The sequence below is a fragment of the Pezoporus occidentalis genome, unplaced genomic scaffold, assembly GCF_034315485.1.
Source record: "Pezoporus occidentalis ecotype Australia unplaced genomic scaffold, CSIRO_AGI_Poc_V1 ctg30, whole genome shotgun sequence".
Taxonomy (NCBI): domain Eukaryota; kingdom Metazoa; phylum Chordata; class Aves; order Psittaciformes; family Psittacidae; genus Pezoporus; species Pezoporus occidentalis.
The window spans coordinates 321,514-340,986 of record NW_026914941.1 but is presented as its reverse complement, the minus strand read 5'-3'; the positions used below and the strand labels follow the sequence as shown (position 1 = coordinate 340,986).

The 19,473-nt window shown below is 53.3% G+C and overlaps 1 protein-coding gene and 1 long non-coding RNA gene across 2 annotated transcripts; both read right to left on the bottom strand.

Annotated features, from left to right (window-relative positions):
• Window positions 1–449: 449 nt before the first annotated feature.
• Window positions 450–10,557, bottom strand: LOC134168081 (uncharacterized). Its single transcript, XR_009966396.1, has 3 exons — window positions 10,548–10,557; window positions 9,957–10,238; window positions 450–1,379 (listed from the first exon to the last, which is right to left on the bottom strand). It is a non-coding gene; the product is annotated as an uncharacterized LOC134168081 (long non-coding RNA).
• A 936-nt stretch (window positions 10,558–11,493) lies between these two features.
• ZIC3 (Zic family member 3) lies at window positions 11,494–15,036 on the bottom strand. The gene is made up of 3 exons (XM_062627414.1): window positions 13,671–15,036; window positions 12,884–13,047; window positions 11,494–12,402 (listed from the first exon to the last, which is right to left on the bottom strand). Exons 1-3 carry the CDS (start codon window positions 14,710–14,712, stop codon window positions 12,220–12,222), a joined length of 1,389 nt encoding a protein of 462 aa, XP_062483398.1. The 5' UTR covers window positions 14,713–15,036; the 3' UTR covers window positions 11,494–12,219.
• Window positions 15,037–19,473: the final 4,437 nt, after the last annotated feature.

Genomic DNA, 19,473 nt, shown 5'->3' with positions numbered 1-19,473 from the left:
GCAAAGCCCCCAGCCCACTTGGCACTGGCAAAGCCCCAGCCACCACAGGAGGGATTTCACAGAGCTCTTGTTTGCTGGCTCCCATCACATCCGACACCAGGCTCGGACTTCCCATGCCTGTCCCCTAACTGCGGGAGCGCGGTGCCCTCCCGAGCCCTCCCCACCCCTCTCTGAATGCCCTAAACTGACTGACAGCTTTGGATTTGTGGAGTGAACTCAGTTGCTTTTGATCTCTATTCAAGGTGCCATCAAGGGATCTTAATAGGTAGTATCTTAGCAAATGCTTTAAGGCCTGGAACCGTCATTAAAGAAACTCCTGATTCTCACACTTGTCTGAAAGAATAGAGGAGCAAGCTGGCTTCAAATGCCAGTTGACAGATGGGAAGACATATGGACTATAGGATTGCTGATCTAAAGAGTCAGAGCCATGGCCAGGCTAAGGAAACATACGTCTTTATTTTGATGTTGACCTCAAAGGGAAGAGGTCTGAGCCAACAGAAAGGGGAAAGGGCAGCAAATATCACAAGTCTGAGGCCGGGATTGCTTTGAACTTGAGGACAAATATACTAAATGGTACTAAGATGACAAAAAGGCTGCCTGACACTCCGTGTCTACAAATTTAGCAGTCTGACCCATCGAGATGCTTGATGCATTTTCAGTAACCAGCCGAGTGAGGATCAGTAACGCTGATGCAATCTCTTGTGGCACCCAAGACGTTTGTCATTTCTTCCAGCACCAGCTATCCATGGAGCCCTGGCATGAAGCAGGATTGAAGCACATGGGAGCACTTTAAGCTGAAAGCCCCCTTGATCCTTCTGCGAGTCTTTGGAAGGGCTGTGGAAGTTCAGGATCACCCCATACCACAGATCAGTGGATCCCTGCAGATCATTTCTCCTCGCGTCCTGTGTTTGTTTCTGGCTCTATATGGAAAAACGAATGACCCCATCCCAACTCATTAACACTGCACATAGCTTTTTCTATCAGACTCCCCATGGAACACTTAACTGTATTCCTTTCCAGCACTGACAAAAAACGCTCAGGATAAAGTTTAGACAATTGAAGCCTTCTGCTGAATTTAAATGCAAGGAATCCGTGAAACAAATGAAGGGACAGATATCCTATTTTCTTCCCAGAAAAGCAAAGCAGAGCCTTTCAGTTCAGTGTCTTTCTTCATGTCGTCTTGTTATCACAAGTGTGCACTGATGACACGACTTTAATGCAGTCTGTTCCAAGAGATTAAATTGAATGTCTGTGTGGAGTTTCAGGGCTCAGCAGCAGAGCATGGCAGCTTCGTTTCACATCTCCGGGACACTGGGCAGGCAGAGAAATAATTGCAGACTCAGAAACGATCAAGGAATGTATCCCGGCTGCAACAGATGCTGTATTAAAAGGAAAGACAAAAGCCAAAGTGCATAATGAATTTTAAAAGATTTCTTTATCAAACATGTCATTTGTTTGAAGGACTGAATTGCTGGCATCAGATGTGGCAGATCAGCTTGTTACCAAAGTGAAACATGAGGACTGCTATGCAACAGCAATTGATGAGTCAATTGAAATCACTGATGTTGCTCAAACGCTCATCTTCATTTAATATGTCAGTGGTCAGAAGTTAACCAAAGACCTTCTGGTTTTGTCAGCACAGAAGCAAAACCAAAGGCTACAAAATATGGTGTGTGCTAGCCCTGAACCTCAGAGGCCCTAATACACTTAATGGGAGCTGATGCTGCAACTACAGTTGTCTGTGAAAAGCAATATCTGACATAACCCTAACAACTGAACTCCGGCTCACAAGCATCAGTGCCTTGTCCATCAAACCCTTCTCTGAGCTGCATTAAAAGCAAGATATTAAAATGGCATTCAATTACCCAGAAACACAGTCATCTGTCTAAGCTGACACCTATTCCTTCTGCTGATGATTTCAGCTTTCTCTTTATGGGGATGTTGTAGAAGGGAACACTTTGCTAAGGACTGAAGGTGTAAAAATACAAACAATGCTTGGTTTTAAAACTTCCTCCCTCCATAACCAACCCAATCCAAATATCCTCCATCCTTCCACACCATTTCTGAGTCACTTGGACCCAATTTCTTGGGCTTGATACAACAAGCCTAAATAATCTTGTTGAAATGTCTTTATGACAATGAATTTGTATACTTTGAAAACCCAGAGTGAGAAAGCAAAAAAAGGTGACTTGATACAAGCCAGTTTTCAACTGGATTTTTCATCTGGATTTTTCACTAGAAGAAATAGCAAACTGGCTTGAGAGAAAGCAAAATCTCCTTCGAGGCCTTTGGGACATGTTTTGAGGATTTTACTGCAGAAAGGCAAGTCTCCTCTGAGCTAAATAACACCCTGGCTTAACTTGCTGGGAACACGCAGGCGGATTTCTCCAGTTGAGAAGAGCTTTCAGCATGGTTTGCTCTATGGGCTGCACTGCTACTGGTCTATTCCGCCCTGGTATTTCCACCTCCCCTGCCAAAGGCAGCAGACAGGAGTGAGAGGTGGGCAGCCTGGGGGTCTCCCAACGGTGGGAGAAGTCTTTCAGAGCCTAACAAGATGGAGAGAAGGCCCCATGCCTCTGCCCACGCCTGGTGTGCAGCCTCAATCCAGCTGCAAAGCCTCTGGGATGTGTTAAAAATGAGGCTTTTCTAATACACTGAAGATGACAGACCTCAAGTTGTCATATATTAAAATGGTGCGTACAATCCTTCCTCCAAGTAACCAATAATGGGACAAAAATCCTTGCCAACTCAGTCCGTCCCTCCTGCCAAGGATTGTTTGAGCTCGGCTCATCCCGAGTGCCCCCATTGGGATCCAGATATAGATTAACACAGTTTTGAAATGCACAAGGGCTGCAATCATGCAAGGCTTGATCCAACCCAGACTGGAGTCCATGGAAAGGTCTGCATTGACGTAAGTGGATACAGAGCAGCACCATCGTGCCTGCTGCTGAGAAACCAGCCCAAATCCCTCCAGGAATGGAGGAGAGTAGGAGGGCAACAACAGCTCCCTGAGGATCCCTCTGGTCCCGAGCCCAGTGGGCACAAAGCTGCCTGCAGGAAGCCAGCCCTCTCCTTCCCCCTCGCAGCTCAGGTCTGGGTTGCCAACGAGCTCCATCACCAGCCACATCCCAAAGTTCGGGCACGGGACCGGTGCTACCAATGCCATACACAGCTTCATCACAGGAACCAAAACTTGGGTAGCACGAAGGGTCCCTCACCCTGAGCACCATACACTGCTTCCCACAGGGCAAATCCATTGCACATCTCCAGAGACTCACACGCTGTTGTGGGGGCTCTGCCTGAACAGCCTGCCAATGCGAAAGGCTCAGCTGGATGTATTCACACAGAGGGACAAGGAGCAGCTCCTCGCTGCTGCACCAGCCCAGCCGCCTTTCACTCCCCTATTCCTCCTTCGCCAGCCCACATCTCTTTTGTTCCTCCTTTCCTCATTCCCACGTTTTTTGTGCTGCCCCCCCCAGGCATCGCCTGCTTTACCCAATGGCCTGCTCTTCCACTCCCTTCTCCAAGTTCACTTCTCAGCCATCATTTCTTCGGGATTTGCTGCAGTTACAGGAGCAAGAATCGAAATGGGGCAATACCAGCCTTGGGGGTCCTTTTACAGTCTCTGATACAGTGCTAGCAGGAGACAGCACCAAGACAAGGGGGTCAGCATTCACGCATGCACTTAGCCCCCAGCTTGGGGCCTTCTACTCTATCACAGTATTAAAAAAAACCCTTCTCATTCAAGTCCTTTGTCTTAAAGATTTCCATCCTGGCTACAGCAAGTGCAGATTTATTGGTGGGAGCAACTGCAGGAGGAATAGTAAACAGGAGGCTCATGCGTGCCGATGTGCCAGCACGGGATGCCGAGCACGGCACAACCTCACGGCAGTCAGGATTCAATATGTGACTACATCTAAAATGGGTTTCCTGGTGTATTAAAATAAAGAAATAAATCGTTTGGCATCTCTCTCCCATGACATACGCGGCACAGTCGGAGCCTTGTGGGGTGCACTGATGGGGGAGAACCGAAGCCAAGAGAGGCGGCTGACTCCGCTGGATCCCAGGAATCAGACACCTGCCTTATTATGAACAGTGATGCACAGCATGGCCTCTGCTTTCCCACAGCCCTCCACTCACGCAAGTGAAATTGCACAACCTATACCCGCCGCTGCCTGCTACCATCCTGGTTTAAAGGCACAGCCCTACACCACCACAGGAGCCCGGCCAAAGAGCAGACCCCGGCTTTCCCACCCCAAAACTCCTTACCGCAGCCTCCCAACCCTTCCATGGAGGCACACAGAACGCTCCGACACTTGTTGACACTTCAAACTAACACGTTAGCAATGATAAAATCAGCAGCCACATCTTGCATTGACTTCTGTAGGGATTTTGCTTGAGGAAGGGTGGCAGGACACGACTCCAAGCTCGCTGAGTGACATCTTCTGTTTTCCAAACCATCCTTAGATTCCTCATACCGTCTAGCAGAGCAAGCTGCTGACAGAAGCAGGGTGGTTGGCCTGTTTGTTGGGCAAGAATACTTTGTGAGTCAGTAGAATACCAAATTTGGTAGAATGTCTTCCACGTTGGTAGAAGACATTACAAACAACTGTGCATTTTAACACGTTTTCGCATTGCGCATCATTCATGCTGGGGAAGGGGGTGGTGATCCTTCCCTGCAGACAGCTAAGCAAGGCTTCCAAGAATGAAAACGTTCATCGAAAGATAATGGAAACCAGACATTTAGCAACATTTTCATTTTGCATGTTTAAATATTTATAACTATGTTCATAAAACCACATGTTTGCTCTCCTAATGCTCCAGTGATTGTGGTTATGAAACGCAGTATTTCTCCGATGCCCCTTCCTTGCATCAGCTTCGCCGCCGGGCGCGATTTACTCACCACTAGCTTTCATGTAAAAGACTGACCGAGATTAAGAACAGAAAATTACTGACAAGAAGAAAACGTATTTTTCAGGGTATTAATGCTGCGCTGATGAAGATGTGATTTGAAACTTTGTAGGGGGCATTTATGCTGGCTTAATTCCTTCACTGTGATTTATTGTCTATCTGGAAGGAAACTATTTCTTATCCTACGGCAAAACAATGAAAGCTAGAAATACAAGTGTGATAAAACTAAGATGCTTATTATTGTTCTCTCTAGAATACTTCTCTTTTTTTTCCCCCTTCCCCTAGCTTGGATTAAAATTCAACGACAACAAAGAATTTCACTTTAACACTGCAGCTGCTCGAGTTTGGCTTATAAATTTCCTAAAAGCTGAGTAAGTGGCCACAGCCTGAAATTGGGACTATTAGATTTTGCAGGCACAGATATGAGCCCGCTGTATTCTTCTCTGTCTTCTGATTACAGACATCTTGATACAGCTTACATGGGCCGTTCTGGTGTATTAAGCTTACTGAGAAGCCATGGCTGCAAGGCGAGGCTTGCAGAGCTCAGCCCTACAGCACGGGGAACCAGTAAGTTCTTTATCAAATTATAATGCTTAATATGCCCTGTGTCAGCCTGTGATTTCAAGAAGGAATTAATGGGTATTACTTAATGCAGGGTTTTATTTTTTAATTTTATTTTCCTATTAAAAAATTAAAGATAATCTCTAACCTGAGATTTTTAAACGGTCGGGGAACTCCTCAGAAATCAAGTCCTCAGCAACATAAAGCAAGCCCCAACAGAGCATTTGTATTTCAATCTCAGCCCAGCGTCCTCCTGGAGGTATAGGGAGTCTCTTCAAGGCACAGTTTCAACTCCTTTGGTCCTTTGCCTGCCTTCTTCCTCCACATCAGCAAAGAACGGAAAGGAAACAGAAAGAAAAGGAACAGATTGAAACGTCACATCGGTATCGCGGCTTCAAAACAGGGTGGTGCAAAGCCCTCGAAGTAAATCACTCTCTTTTCACTGCATTATTTTAAAATGCTTCTGCAGGCCATGGTTAAAAATTAAATCCATACTTTTCTGCTGCAGTATTGCAAATTCTTACAATATTATCAACAGCATCACTCTTTAAAATGTAAGTCAATCCACAGAATTAGGTTATTACATGAAAACTTGAGCTCAAGCTCCACTTTAAACCACAGGTACATGGCCTGTCACCAAGAAAAAAAGGCAAAATAGAAACTGGCCTCTGAGGGTCACAACACTGACAAAAAATAAGAGAAAAAGGGGGATAAAACATGAATCCGTTTCCTTTTTCTTTCTGAACCTTGCCAAATTGAGCAAATTGGGTGTCTGGAACATGGTCTTAAATATTTAAAGACTGACAGTTTCAGCAAGCTCCTGCAGCATCTTCTTTCTAGTAAAAATAGATATGATGGGAAAATGGATAAATATTAAGGGGGGGGGCTGAAATCAGTATTTTGGGAAACATTTTGCCTTCCTCAGCCCTCACAGCAGTGAGCAGCCAGAGTCCATCAGAGGAACTTTAGTCACGTCAACTGCTGCGCAGAGATTTTTCTCTTAATTAAAGATAGGATTTGAGCCCAAATTCAGAATTTTTCCTATAGATTGAGTTCTTCTCACCAATCTCAACACTTTTATCTGAGGGTATCAATAGTAACTGAAAAACTCAAGTCAGTGGGTTAATGGGGTGTTAAATGCAAACAGAATATAAAATGCCTTTTTGACAGTAAGAATACAGTGAAGTGGTGGAAACCTTAAATTCAAGTGTCTTTTACTAGCACAGGTAAGAAAATAAGCACAAAGCAAATGAGTACTAGAAAAAGGCAAACAAAAAGAACAACATCATCTTCTAGCCCACACCAGTAACAGAATTAAGCTGTGTAACCCATAGAAAGTGGTAAAAAAATACTTAAAATTAGAAATAAATAAAGCAACACACGATTTTGCATTGTAATAATGTCTTAGTGAAACTGGGGCAGGGGGGGGATTTAAAGAGATAAATAAGTAGGTAATTTTATTTAAAGCAAATGTATGTGCCAATGCACCACCTCTTGAGCTTTTCTGGCTGTAGCTCTATTTTCCCAAATGGATATTCTCAGTGGCACACAAATGCAGCAAGCCCATGGCTAAAAGCCTGACTGTTTCCTCCCTGCTGTGACCCTGCCAGCTAAAGGCCGTGTCCTGGCCTGTGAATAAAGCACAGTGCTCTTTTCTGCTCCAAACCCCACTCTGCTCCCTCCGAAGCAGGAGAGCAATAACAACCCTGCACCTGCCCCACTGCAGAACGAAACACGTTTTTCCCCTCATACCAAACCAACCCTGCTGATGTTCCACCTTTTTCCTGCCCACAGACCAGTTTCTGTCTGAGCACAGTGATGCTGGAAGCCAAGAAGGGCACAACCTCCTCAATAGCTTTGGGATCTCTACCTGCCCCCTTGCTCCACCGCACCAAGTGCCCCAAATCCCTGCCTAAGATCCATGTTGTATGCATGGGGCTATCACAGGCCCAAACTGGGATTATACGATGCTCTGAAAAAGGACAAACCATGGGAACAGCCCTGTTCTGCACTTTTCCGTTATGCTCCTCAGCCATTAAGCCTGCCCAGCTTCCCCAGTCCCATTCCAGCCGATGGCTTTCCCCCTCTCCGAGTTTCCCACTGTCCCAGGCCAGGCTGCCTTGCCCTGCATACATGAGAACGAATGCCCAACATGCAGGCTGGGTCTCCCTCGAAAGGAACTTCACATCTCACCCATTCAAAGGCAATTTCAAAGCTGCCACTATTGAAGAAGTTGCCAAAACAAATTCATTCAGCTAAATTCTTTTTCTTCCTCCTTTTTCTGTCAAGGTCTCTTTTCACACAAACATTTGAAATGGAGAAACACAACCGAAGCATCAGCTGAAAGAAAGCCTAAGCAGCACATAACCTGCTTCACTGAGGATAACAATCAGCATCTTCTATTAAAGTATATTTGTGCCTCCTTAGACAACGGCCTCCCTGGTTTCTGCAGAGGGTTTTTCCCTCCAGCATGGAACAGATACCTACAAAGCCATCCTAAACCATCTCCCATCACAGTGGCAGGCCAGGTCCTTGCTTTACCATCCTCATTCAGCAGCGTGAGCCCTTACACAAGCAATTTTACTGCCTGCAGTTATGTTCAGGTGAGCAGGCACTTGCAAGACATACATCATCTTTTAAACCCATACAAACAGCATAGTGAGGTTAACAAAATGTCTTAGCTCAGGGCATGTACAGATTAGTCAGCACGACACAGTTTCCTTCAGCACAATCCATAATAACATTAGCTATTCAATGCTTTCTCTGGAGTTTTACCTCTCCAAAATAGGGCTGCATCCCTGCAGTGAGATTTTTCCATACGGTTTGCTTCTATTACCAGCATAAATAACAGGGATGGTTTCTCAAACAGCCATGAAAGTTAGGCTCAGCTAAAAGTGTCAGTGCTCGGTGCTTTTAATTTGGCCCCATTATATTACTGAACCAGAACTGCAAACACACCGTGCTACACCCTACCCACTGCTTTGGAGTGTTAACAGCCGGCAGAGTTCCTATAGAACTTAATTCCTGGTGCCGTAGCACCGAGACACTTGAATGCAACCTTCAGGACACTGCCTTCACACTGTGTGCAAGCACTGGCTGCTAACAGCATGTACAGAGCTTAAAACCCACTCATATTATTCACAGAGGGTTACAGCAGACACCCAGACCGATACACAAAAGACAGTGACTCCAAATGCATCAAAATACTCATGCCTCATTGTGGCAGAGGAGGAATGGCTCCAGCTCATCGCCTGCCTCTGCTTAGATTCTTTATAGCACAATGAATCAACATTACCCCTTTTAGGAAACCATCCCGAGCTCTGTTTATTTGGGGACAAATCCATCTAATTCCGCTCACACAAGCGAGCGCAGCAGCTCCAAGGGAGCTGCCAGGCTTGGGAGAGGCCAGCAGAACACGGCCCCCTTGTTGGGAACAGTCCTGGGACTCTTGTAGGCTGTGACATGAGACCCGTTACTGACGACACACGAAACACTGAGCTAACATGGCACCTGCTCTGCCTGCTCTGTCCTGCCCCGGTCGGCACTGTCACGCTTCTGCCCGCTCTGTGAGCACAGGGGATGGCCTCAGGTCCCTGCTGCCAGGCCCTGCCATTGAACATCATGAGCTGCCTCACCCCAACTCACAAAACCAGCCTAAGAATGCTGCGAAAAGGGATTTTTCCCACTCTAGGATCATCCTGCAATGGGCAACAGATGCTTCTTTCTACAGAAAAACCCTTCCTACTTGCCCATGAGAGCCGCAAGGTGCCACAGCTCCTCCCGGCCACCCCCTGAGGCCTGGGGGCAGCAGCAGCAGTGGGGAAGAGGCACTGCAGGCACAGTAGCACCCACAGGACAGTGTGCCATGCTCAGGGGGGCACAGGCCCTCTGCCTCACCTCATAGCACTGGTGCTGAGCCCCTGCTTTGACAGCATTTCACAGCCCTTTCTGCACCAATTCTTCCATCCCAAGGCACACACACTGCCCCATCTATGCCCCACTTGCTTTTTTTCTTGGAGGAGGGATTGGAAAGCGGAGTCCCTGAGCTCAGTGGGGTGCACACAGCAGTTTGCCCCCCTCTTTCCCACACAGTTTGGGGAGGCCCCCGGGCGGGGTGCTGCCTGGCTACCAAGGGAAGCCAAATGCTCAGGATGCTCATTTAAACTCCTAGCTATAAAAATGGCCGGGGCTGCATTGCCAGCCCAAGGAAGCAGGCAGGAGGGCAGGAACACCGGCACTGCCCGAGGGTCCCTGGTACCAGACACAGCGGGGCCGGGACGTGCATCCACAGCCTTGCTCTTCCGAGGTCCGGGGATGCTGCATCCTCCGGATGCACCCAGGACCGGGGTCCCCCGGCCAGGCAGCTCCAGCCACAGCGGAGCCTCCCACTCTGGAATGGCATTTCAGGGACTGGCAGCAGCAGATACCCCCCCACCATCGCACCCCCCTCGTTCCGAGCAAAGCAGTAACGAAACCGAACCTACCGGCTCATTTCCAAGCCTGGCGAGGTCCGGAGCGATGCAGACACGACCCAGGTTGGGTGTCCGAGGAAAACCCGACGGCCCCGGGCGGCTCTGCTCCTCTTGTCTCCCCCGCGATGCGGAGCGGCCCCATTCGCCCCATCGGGAAGGGCCCGGCCGGGCAGCGCTCCGCGTCCAGCCCCGGGGCTCGGCTCTGTGCACAGCAAGAGAGACTTCCCAGCAGGAAAGCAGCGGAGATCCGTGTCTGCAGGGGCACCTCGGGGGGCACTGGTTTATGAGGCCAGGCTGGGTAGTGAGGAACGAAAAACGCGCTCTGGGATTGGGGTATATAACATAGAATCACAGAACGGTTTTGGTTGGAAGGGGCCTTAAAGCTCATCCAGCTCCAACCCCTGCCACGGGCAGGGACACCTTCCACTAGAGCAGGATGCTCAAATATACATTAATGTATTTTTTTCTAGAGGCTGCGACCCACTTTTCCCGGTTTTTTTCTGTCCAAAAACTCGTTGTTGCTCGCTTGTTTCGGAGGTAGGAAAGGGTACAATTGTTCAAACCCAATTATTAAAGCATGCAAAGGTTTCAGGGGCTGCTCACCCGAGCGGCCCCGGCTGGAGGGGACGGCCCGCCGCCCCGTCCTCCCGCAGTGCCTCAAAAGTCAAGTTCAAGACGGGGCCGTCTGGGGTCTCTCCCGGTCAGCGGAGGTGCGGAGCCCGAGGTGCGGGTCCTGCCTCTTCCCAGGGGCCGCGCTCAGGACGCTGCCGCGGTCCGCGGTGCAGGAGCCCGTCTGCATCCCCGCCGGGGCCGGAGGTCTGTGGCGGAAGGGGGGGGTCACCGTCGCTCTGGCTGCCTGAGGCTTCCGGAGATGTTTCTCGGGAGCGACGCTTCTTTTGCACTCCCGAGGTTTGTCCGCATCCTGGAAATAAAGAACAAAAAAAGCCCCAAACAAACCCAAAACAAAACCTGACGATAACGGAGAAAGCCCAGCGCGCCGCGAAGCAGTCCCGAAGTCCCCCCCAAAGAGCACCCCGGGGCCCGGTCCCCCCACCCCCGGTACTCACCGTCGGAGTCTCCCCATCGAGGCTTCCCCCGTTGCCCCACTCCCCCCGGCTCGGTCCGCTCGGGAAGGTGGCGGAAGCGAAGCGCTTGGCCAGGGACAAAGGGACAGGAGGAGAAGAAGAAGAAGCGGCGGCGAGGAGGCGGCTTCCCCCGGCGTGGCCAGCGCTGAAACAACGGCCCGGCCCCGGCGGCAGCGCCCAACCGGCCCCGCGACTGCCCCGCGGCCCCCGGAGGAGGTCAGAAACGGCTCTTTCCAAAACAATAAACTTTTAATGCTAAAGCAGTTATAACCAAAAGCTGTACAGAGTTGGAATTATTTTTTTTTCTTTTTTTTTTCTGTTTGTAAATTTTTTTTTGTTAGAAAACAATTATTATTTTTTTTTCTTCCCCCATAAATATTGTTCAGTTCCCGGCACTTTTGTATCAATAATTAAATTACGAACGATAAATATGGCATCATGGGTATGTATTTACATAAAAAAAGTTCTTACAAAAAGGCAACTGTTTAATACTAAACGTCACAATCTGGGTAGAATAAACACCACATCCTCATCCTGAAAAATACTGACCGACCCCATCAGACGAGAATACATTCACAAGTGTAATGCTTGGAGAGAGAGAGAGAAGGAGAGAAAGAGGAGGAGAGCAGAGAAAGAAGCAGCAGGAGAGCTAGAGAGGAAAGTTCAAGACATAACAGGACTTTGGCACGGTTTAAGACTGTAAGTTTCAACAATCACCACTAAGGCGAAGGAGAATTTTCATCCTCATGTCAACATCCCACCGAAAGAAGGAAAAACCAAAATAAATGGAGAAGGAAAAAAAAAATAAAAATCAAAGTGGGGAATCGGAGGAAGAGGGATTTGGGAAAGGATGGGGGGGGGGGGGGGGATGGGGAAAATATCAGACAACTGCAAAAAAATGACAACAAAAAAAGAGGGGAAAAAAGAGAAATCTAATCCTGAGAAAAGGACATGGCTAGTCCAGCGTCTGGGCTTGCAAAAAATAGGAATAATTATAACATAATAATAAAAGCCCCCCCCCCCCCCCTCCGGCTCCTGGCATTAACTAGGTGTAGCCCTATGCGGTCATCGGTGTGGAAACTCCATTTCCGTGGGAGCGAGCTGCAGTTGGCTTGGTTTTGTCCTGGGTTGCTGTTTTCCCCTCGTTCCCAATGCGTTTGGTCCAGTCTGTAGCCGGGCAGCAGCTGCCTTCACACGTACCACTCGTTAAAATTGGGGGGCAGTCCAGGGTTGTGGCCGGGGTTACTCTGAAGGGCGGCCGGCGGCGTTTTAGTGGAGTCCTTACTGCCGGCAGAGCCCACCGCGGGGGGGGTAGAGGACTCGTAGCCCGAACTGGCTGCAGGGGAAGAGTCCGACCCCTGGGATTCGTGCACCTAAAACCAAAAGGCAGAGATGGGAGCGAGCTCGCGGTCCCCACCGTCCCGCTGAGCTGGGTTAGGTTGCTCCCCCGTGCAAAAGGGACATTGGGGTCCAGCGGCTTGGTTCGCATAGGCAAGTAGTTCATGCCTTGCTGCTCACCCTGAGCAGCGGGGCTAATGCTTGCCACAGCTCCTGGCCACTTTGCTGCAGCATCCCGGTATGAGGGGCTGCAGCGTGCCGGCACTTGGGGGGGGGCTGCACTTACAGAGCCTTCCAGGACCCAGCCACACTCTGTAAACTGGGCACAGTGGGAGCACAAAAAGAAACTACGCCATTTCCCTGAGCTGTGCTCCAGCGTCGGCCTAAACCCCGGGAATGGCTCAGGCCGTTCTCCATCGGGAGCGTGGAGCGCTGCGGCAGGCACCGGCCCTGAGCACGCCAGCGACTGAGCATCTCTGCTCAGGGAGGAAAGGGCTGGAGCGCAGGGGTGATTACCTTCATGTGTTTCCTAAGTGAGCTGGGGTGGGTGTAGGATTTGTCGCACACCTTGCAGATGTAGGGTTTGTCCGAGGTGTGGACGTGCATGTGTTTCTTCCTGTCGCTGCTGTTGGCGAAGCGCCGGTCGCAGCCCTCAAACTCGCACTTGAAGGGCTTCTCACCTGCGAAATTCAGAGAGGGTGAAGGAGGGATGCTCCCCTCTCCATGCCCGCTTGCATCCTCCCAGGAGAGCCTCTGCCCTGCTCGCCCCACCCTGGGGGTGCACAAGCACCACGGCAGATGAAGGAGGACGGACAGCAGGGTTTGTTATGTGTATTGGAGAAATTCGGGTCAGCCTTTATTACTTTTAATTCACCTCCCAACAGGCCCGCACTGGGGACAGAAGCTGGGTGAGCCCAGGGAGGGAGAAGACCAGGGATAAATTCAGCAGTTCCGATAGCGTTACAAGATGTATTTGAGGATACAGCCTAAATACGTTTGCTTCCTGCCTTCCCCTCCTCTTCCCTCCACCCGTACAGAAGGCTGAAGGGAAGACGGGGCTGAATATAAAACCACTGTGACAAAAGTCTTGCTGATTTAATTCGGGGAGACGGCAATGGGGCCTAAACCGTAAAATAACCAGGGTGGGAAGGCACCGAAAATGCGATCGCATTGAGAGTTTCTGCGGTTCCCCTCTCAGCGCCGCGCACCCCCCGCTCCGGCAGCAGCCGATCCATCCGCGCAGCCCCCGCCGAGCCCCGAGGGGACTGGGGTTGGGGACACACACGGGGGTCACGGGCCTTACCTGTGTGCGTCCGCTTGTGAATCTTGAGGTTCTCGGAGCGGGCAAAGATCTTGCCGCATCCCGGGAAGGGACAGGGGAAGGGCTTCTCCCCCGTGTGCACCCGAATGTGATTCACCAGTTTGTATTTCGCCTTGAAGGACTTGCCTTCCCGCGGACACTCGTCCCAGTAGCAGATGTGGTTGTTCTGCTCCGGCCCCCCGACGTGCTCCATGGTGACATGGGTCACCAGTTCGTGCATGGTGCTGAAAGTCCTGTCGCAGCTCTTCTTGGGCCGGCTGAGCTGGCTCTCGTCGAGCCACTTGCAGGACAATTCTTGCTTGATGGGCTGGCGCATGTACCGAAAGAAAGCTCCGGGGCCGTGGTGGTGGTGGTGATGGTGGTGGGCCGCCACGTTCATGCCCATATTCATGTTCATGTGGTTGTAGTTGTGGAACTGGGCGCCGGCGTAAGGGTCCGTTCGGGGGCTGGAGACGGCCCGGTACGGGTCCGGTCGCCCGAAGAGGTCCCCGCGCAGCCCGAGGTGCATCTGCCCGTTGTCCACATGCCCGTTGGGGGACGTGTGGCTCGGGCTCTGCTCGTGGAGCCCCGGGAACAGCAGGTAGCCCGGGGTGTCCGGGATGCCGCCGGGGCCGTGCAAACCGCCGGGGGAGCCGCCGAAAAGCCCGTGTTGAGCCGTGCCGGAGGCGGCGTCCGCGATACCGGAGCCGCGGTTGCGGAACAGAAAGTCGCGGGTGGAGTTGAAGGCGGCGGCCCCGCCGTAGGAGGGCACCTGGCCGGCGTGGTGGTGGTGATGGTGGTGATGGCCCAAGGCGCTGGCGTAGCCCGGGGCTTGCGGCGTGAACGCCGAGCTCTGCCCGGCGGCGAGGTCGTGCGGGGCCGCGTTCAGCTTGAAGGCAGCAGCGTGCGAGGAGTCCCCGAAGGGGCCCAGCCCCATGCCGGCGGCGGCGGCTTCGCGGCCCGGCATCTCGTGGTGGCGGGGAGCCGCAAAGCCGCCCACCCCCAGCGCCGGGAACTGCGGCCCTCCGTCCAGCAGCATCGTCATGGGCGCGGGGCCGTCGGCGCGGCGGCAGCCTGACCCCCCCCTTCCTCCCCTTACCCCTCCTCCTCCCGCCCGCCCCCAAAAAAGTACAAAACCACCCCAAAACGCACCCCCACGCCCCCCGCTGCGGGCAGGCGCGGAGCGGGGCAGCGGAGCGAGCACCCCCCGTCCAACACAAAACCCAACCACCGCCACAACCAGCTCCCCCCGCCCCTCCAAAGCCGCCCGCCCCCCGCTCTGGGCCGGGCCGGGCCGGGCGGCGCAGCAGGGCGAGGGGCAGCGCGGCCGCGCTCGCTGCCGCTCGGCGCCGTCGGGGCACTGACGGGGCGCCCGCCCGCGCCTCGCACATAAACCAACGCCGGGGCCAGGCCGCGCCGCGCCAATGGGGAGCCGCCGGCAGCCGCGTCACCTGACCCATCGCCAGCCGTCCTATTGGCGGAGAGGAGTTTGATTGGCACGAGCCCCGCGCCGACGGGGACTCTGATTGGGCGCGGGAGCCTCGCAGGTAAAACGGGGGGGGGGAAACACAGAGGGGGGCGGCGGGGAACCCCGACGGGGCGGGAGGGGGGGGCGGCGGTGCGGGCACCCCAGTGCACACACCCCAATGCGCACACCCCAGTGCACACACCCCAATGCGCACACCCCACTGCACACACCATGTCCCTGTGCCCCACTGCGGGACCGTGCGCTGGGACCCCCCCGCCATCATCAAGACCCCCCCCTCGGGTGTCCCGCCGAGCAGCGCCCCCCCCCCCCGTTGTCCCCCGCCAGGCGGGACGCCCGCCCTGGGCGGTGCGGGGGGCAGGCGCACGGGCGCTGCGGTGCTTCAAAACCGAAAGCCCGTTAAAAGCCGAAGCGGCGGCTCCGGGGCTGGTTTTCCGTTTCCATTCCATTAATCTCTATTTATTTCAATTTTCCCTTTTTCTATTTCTTCTTCTTTTTTTCTTTTTTTTCCTTTATTGACCCAACCGCTCCCGCCCCTCGGCCCCGCAGGGAGGGCGGCGGGGGGTTCGCAACGTGAGCCCCCCTTTCCGCGCCAGCCCGCGGAGCAGCGTCCGGCCCTGCGCCTGTTCCCTCTCCTTGTTTGTCCTACACCCGTTTATCTTATTTCCCCCCGTCTCTTTCTTTCCTTTATATTTTTCCTCCGCTTTTTTTTTCCTTCCCCTTTTCTTTTTAATTTCATTTTGCAAAGGCAACGTTCTGCCTTGGAATAATTATCACTTGCAGACAGCGCTATAAATCCACTCATTTTCTGTTCTGGAAAGCATTTGCAAAGAACTATGGGGAGCAAGAGTGGAAATAAAAGGCAGAAAGAAAGATGGCTGTGATTGTAATATCCTGAGATGTGCTGAGCCCCCGAGTCCGGCCATTGGGCAGGGCCCGGGCTCGCCGCCGGCGCTCGGCGGGGAACGTAAAATCTGATCAAGTTCAGAGACGCATTGAGAGCCCGCGTCAAGCAGCGCTTTATAACCGCGGCTCTTTCACATCCTTCCCCCCCATCAACCCCGGGAAAGGCTTCGCATTCTTTATTTTAGGGTTTGCAGGGAGGGAAAGTTAAAAAAAAAAAAAAAAAGAAAAAAGGGGGAAAAAAGAAAAGAAAAAAAGGGGAAACAAAAAAAAAAAAGAAAGCGCCACCGATATAAAACCTCCCCGAGAGGTAACACTCCAGCCCGTCAAACAGTCAAATTTCCCAGGCCACAGCCGCCACGAACAGTCCCAAAGTTGAAGGTGAGTCCCTCGCTGCCGTTTGTGCACGATCGCACTACAAGAGACAGGGAAGAAGGGGGGGGGAGAACCTGCTCTGCGCGCCCGCGGCTCTTGCGCGGAGGAAGAAGAGGGCGACCCGAAGAATCGCAGCGCGGTCGGGAGCTCGGGGGAAGCGGGATAGTGCTGGGGGGCCCCCCGGACACCCACCTGCGGTCCCTCCGCGGTGGGGCAGGGGAGAGAGACCTGCCCGCCTGCGGAAGGGCAGGGCGGGTAATTAATGACCTCCCGCACTTGTTGGGTTTTCTTGGTAACAACAACAACAACACTCCCCCCCCCACCCCTTCCTCCCCAGCCCCTAAAATAAAAGGGAAATAAGGGGGGAAAAAGGGCATAATTCAATTAGCCCATCAGCTGAGCGCCGGGGAGGGCAGTGCCTCTGAAGTCGCCGACCCGGGGCGACCGAGGGCGACTGACCCCTGCTTGTGCGGGAGGCCTCACGTGTGGCATTGTCCAGCCCAAACGGGATGCGCCGGGGCCGGGAGCGGGGGCTGCCCGCTCAGGTGCCCTCGGAGGGGGCCTTGGGGAGAAGGAGCCAACGCGGTTCCGAAGCGGGAGAAGCTAAAAATAATAATAATAAAAATTATTAATCTGGGGGAATTTTTGCCTGGAAAAAAATATCCTGGAAAAGATTTCCCAGCCGGGCTGCGGGAAAAGGGTCCCGGAAGGGGGGGGGGGGAAATGAAGGGGGAATCAAGAAGCGATCGTAGCTCTGGGCTGGTTTGGGGGGGTCCTGCCACGCTGCAGTGCACTTGCGGCCCTTTGCCACAGCAATTAACCCATAAATCTTGGTTGATGCGTTTCCAGTTTCTACTCGGCCAACTTCGCCGGGGTGTGCGAACCCGGCGGTGCCCGCACGGGAGGGATGGACACCCCCATTGCTTCCTGGCTGAAATTTAATGGCTCGGGGACCTAAAATTACATAAAACACGAGGGTTTTATATATGTTATTATTACGCTTTTTGAAAGGGCATTGCCGGTCTGGCCTATGATATTTTTCCCCCATCGCTTTCGTAACTAAAAAGAACATGTAATATGTTTCGTACGTATTTTACCATTTTGAGTAAATTTGATTTTTATTCAGGGATCCCCAATTTAATTTCCAAAGGTGGCGGCGGGGGGTGGGGGGGAACATCGCATCTCTCTTTTTTGAATCAATCTCAATTGCAAACAACAGCAACCGGAAAAGCAGTCGCTCCCGCAGGCTCCCGTGCTCCCCACCGGAGGGGACGGCGGAGGAAGCCCCTCTTTACGTCAGGATGTTGGTGTAATTCTCCTCCAGCACCCCTTTTTTACGTCTTTGGGATGATTTTGGAATTTAAGAGCCACAGAAATGCACAACCCCTGCAAGGCGGTGCGGGTCCCTCCGCGCTCGGATCCCTCAGTGCTCCGTCCCCGTTGTGTGCCCCGGACCCGGAGCTCCGCACCGGGCTCTCCCCGGCGAAAAGGCAAAACCGATCCGGGGAAACGGAGACAAAAATCCCCCGCTTCGACCTGCGAGCCAGAGGGCGAGGGGAGTATTTCCTGCTCCCTAAAAGGCTTTTAAACCGCGCTGCATCGCAGTTAAATGAATATCCCTAACAAGCGTAAAGACAAGTAGTTTTTCTCCTGCCATAAACATATTGCATCTCCTGTGTAATGATATGCAAACCAGGAGCGAACGAGACATTTCCATTGTAGCTGTCACTCAGCGAAGGGGGAAGCACATGTACATTTGAACTTCAGAGATACGGGCTGGAGTAAACAGGTCTGAACTTCGGCGAGGGGAGGGGGCGAGGAATATCAAAGGCCAGGCGGAGGCAAGCTGAAAGACCAGAGTGGCGAGGAAATGTGGGTGCCAACGGGCTCCGTCCAGCCGGGGGTTTGTGGCGTGTTTGGTGGCGATGGGGAGAAGTTTTCCCCCCTCTCCCCAAGAAAAATAACCCTTTAGCTGCTTGGGAAACACGCGTCAGGCTCGGAAACGAGTGGGAAAACCATGAGGACGAGTTGAAGGTGCTGAAGAATAGATGAAGCCGAAGCAAAGCCCGCGGGAGAGGGGCACAGCCCTGGGATGCCCAGGCACCAGGGTGACCCCGAGGATGGACACCCTCTGGAAAGAGGCTGAAAGCCCCTGTTAGTACAAGCAGGGTGCAGAGCGGGAGTAGGAGGAGGAAGAAGCCGGGCCCTCGGCACCCCGGCCCGGCCGAGAGCATCCTCACCCCCTTGGATTCCCCCCCGCGCCTCGGCGGGGCAGAGGGGGTGGGGGAAGTGGCGAATATCTCAATCAGCGAGGAGCTGACCTGTGACCCGGAGGGTGGCTCTATTGTCCCGCTTCTTGCGGGGGACACAGACTTTAGTCAGCCTTTCTGCGTGACTGAGCCCTGAGGGGCAACCGCAAGCCCCGGGCTCCGGGGAGGCATCCCGGCCTCGGGAGCCGCCCGCCCGGCAGCAGCGGCCGCGGCAGAACCGCGCTTTCCCCGGCGTGCCGGGGCCGTTTCCGAGCCCCGACCCAGGCACTCGGCCTCCTCCTACCTCGGGGGGGGGGTGTGACTTGAAACCAGCACGCCCGTTCTTTGCCCCGAGGAGGCGATGGGGACAGAGGCAAGGGAAGGCGGGAGGGGTTGTCCATGCTTCCCCCCCATAAACCTGCCGGCCCCGCAGCAGGGCCGAGAGCGGGATTGCGGGAGCGGCCCCCTCCAGTGCCCGCCAGGCAGAGCCGGGCAAGAGGCGGCGCTGCGGAGCGGCCCCGATGGCTGCGGGGCCCCGACGGCTGTGGGGCCCCGACGGTCTCCGGGCACAACCCCGTACCCTGTCCCTGGCGCACCGCGGAGGACGTGGGGCTCCGTCCTCAAATCAAACCCGGTTCAGCCTCCCCCGGACCCGGGGGGACCTCGTTGCTTGCAGTCTCACCTGCCTCCCCCGCCGAGCCGCCCCAGGGTCTCACAGCAGGTGTAAGCCCCGGTAACAAACCCTTTCCTCGGCTGCACATCACCCCGTTTTAACCGATACCACCTGGGGTCG

Bases quoted from the DNA above. Each gene is read 5' to 3' on its own strand.
- ZIC3 (XM_062627414.1), bottom strand. From the start codon at position 14,712: ATGACGATGCTGCTGGACGGAGGGCCGCAGTTCCCGGCGCTGGGGGTG. The intron at 13,048-13,670 runs GTAAGGCCCGTG...TGAATTTCGCAG, and splicing joins TCACAAGCGGACGCACACAG to GTGAGAAGCCCTTCAAGTGC. The intron at 12,403-12,883 runs GTAATCACCCCT...TTTTGGTTTTAG, and splicing joins CACTTAGGAAACACATGAAG to GTGCACGAATCCCAGGGGTC.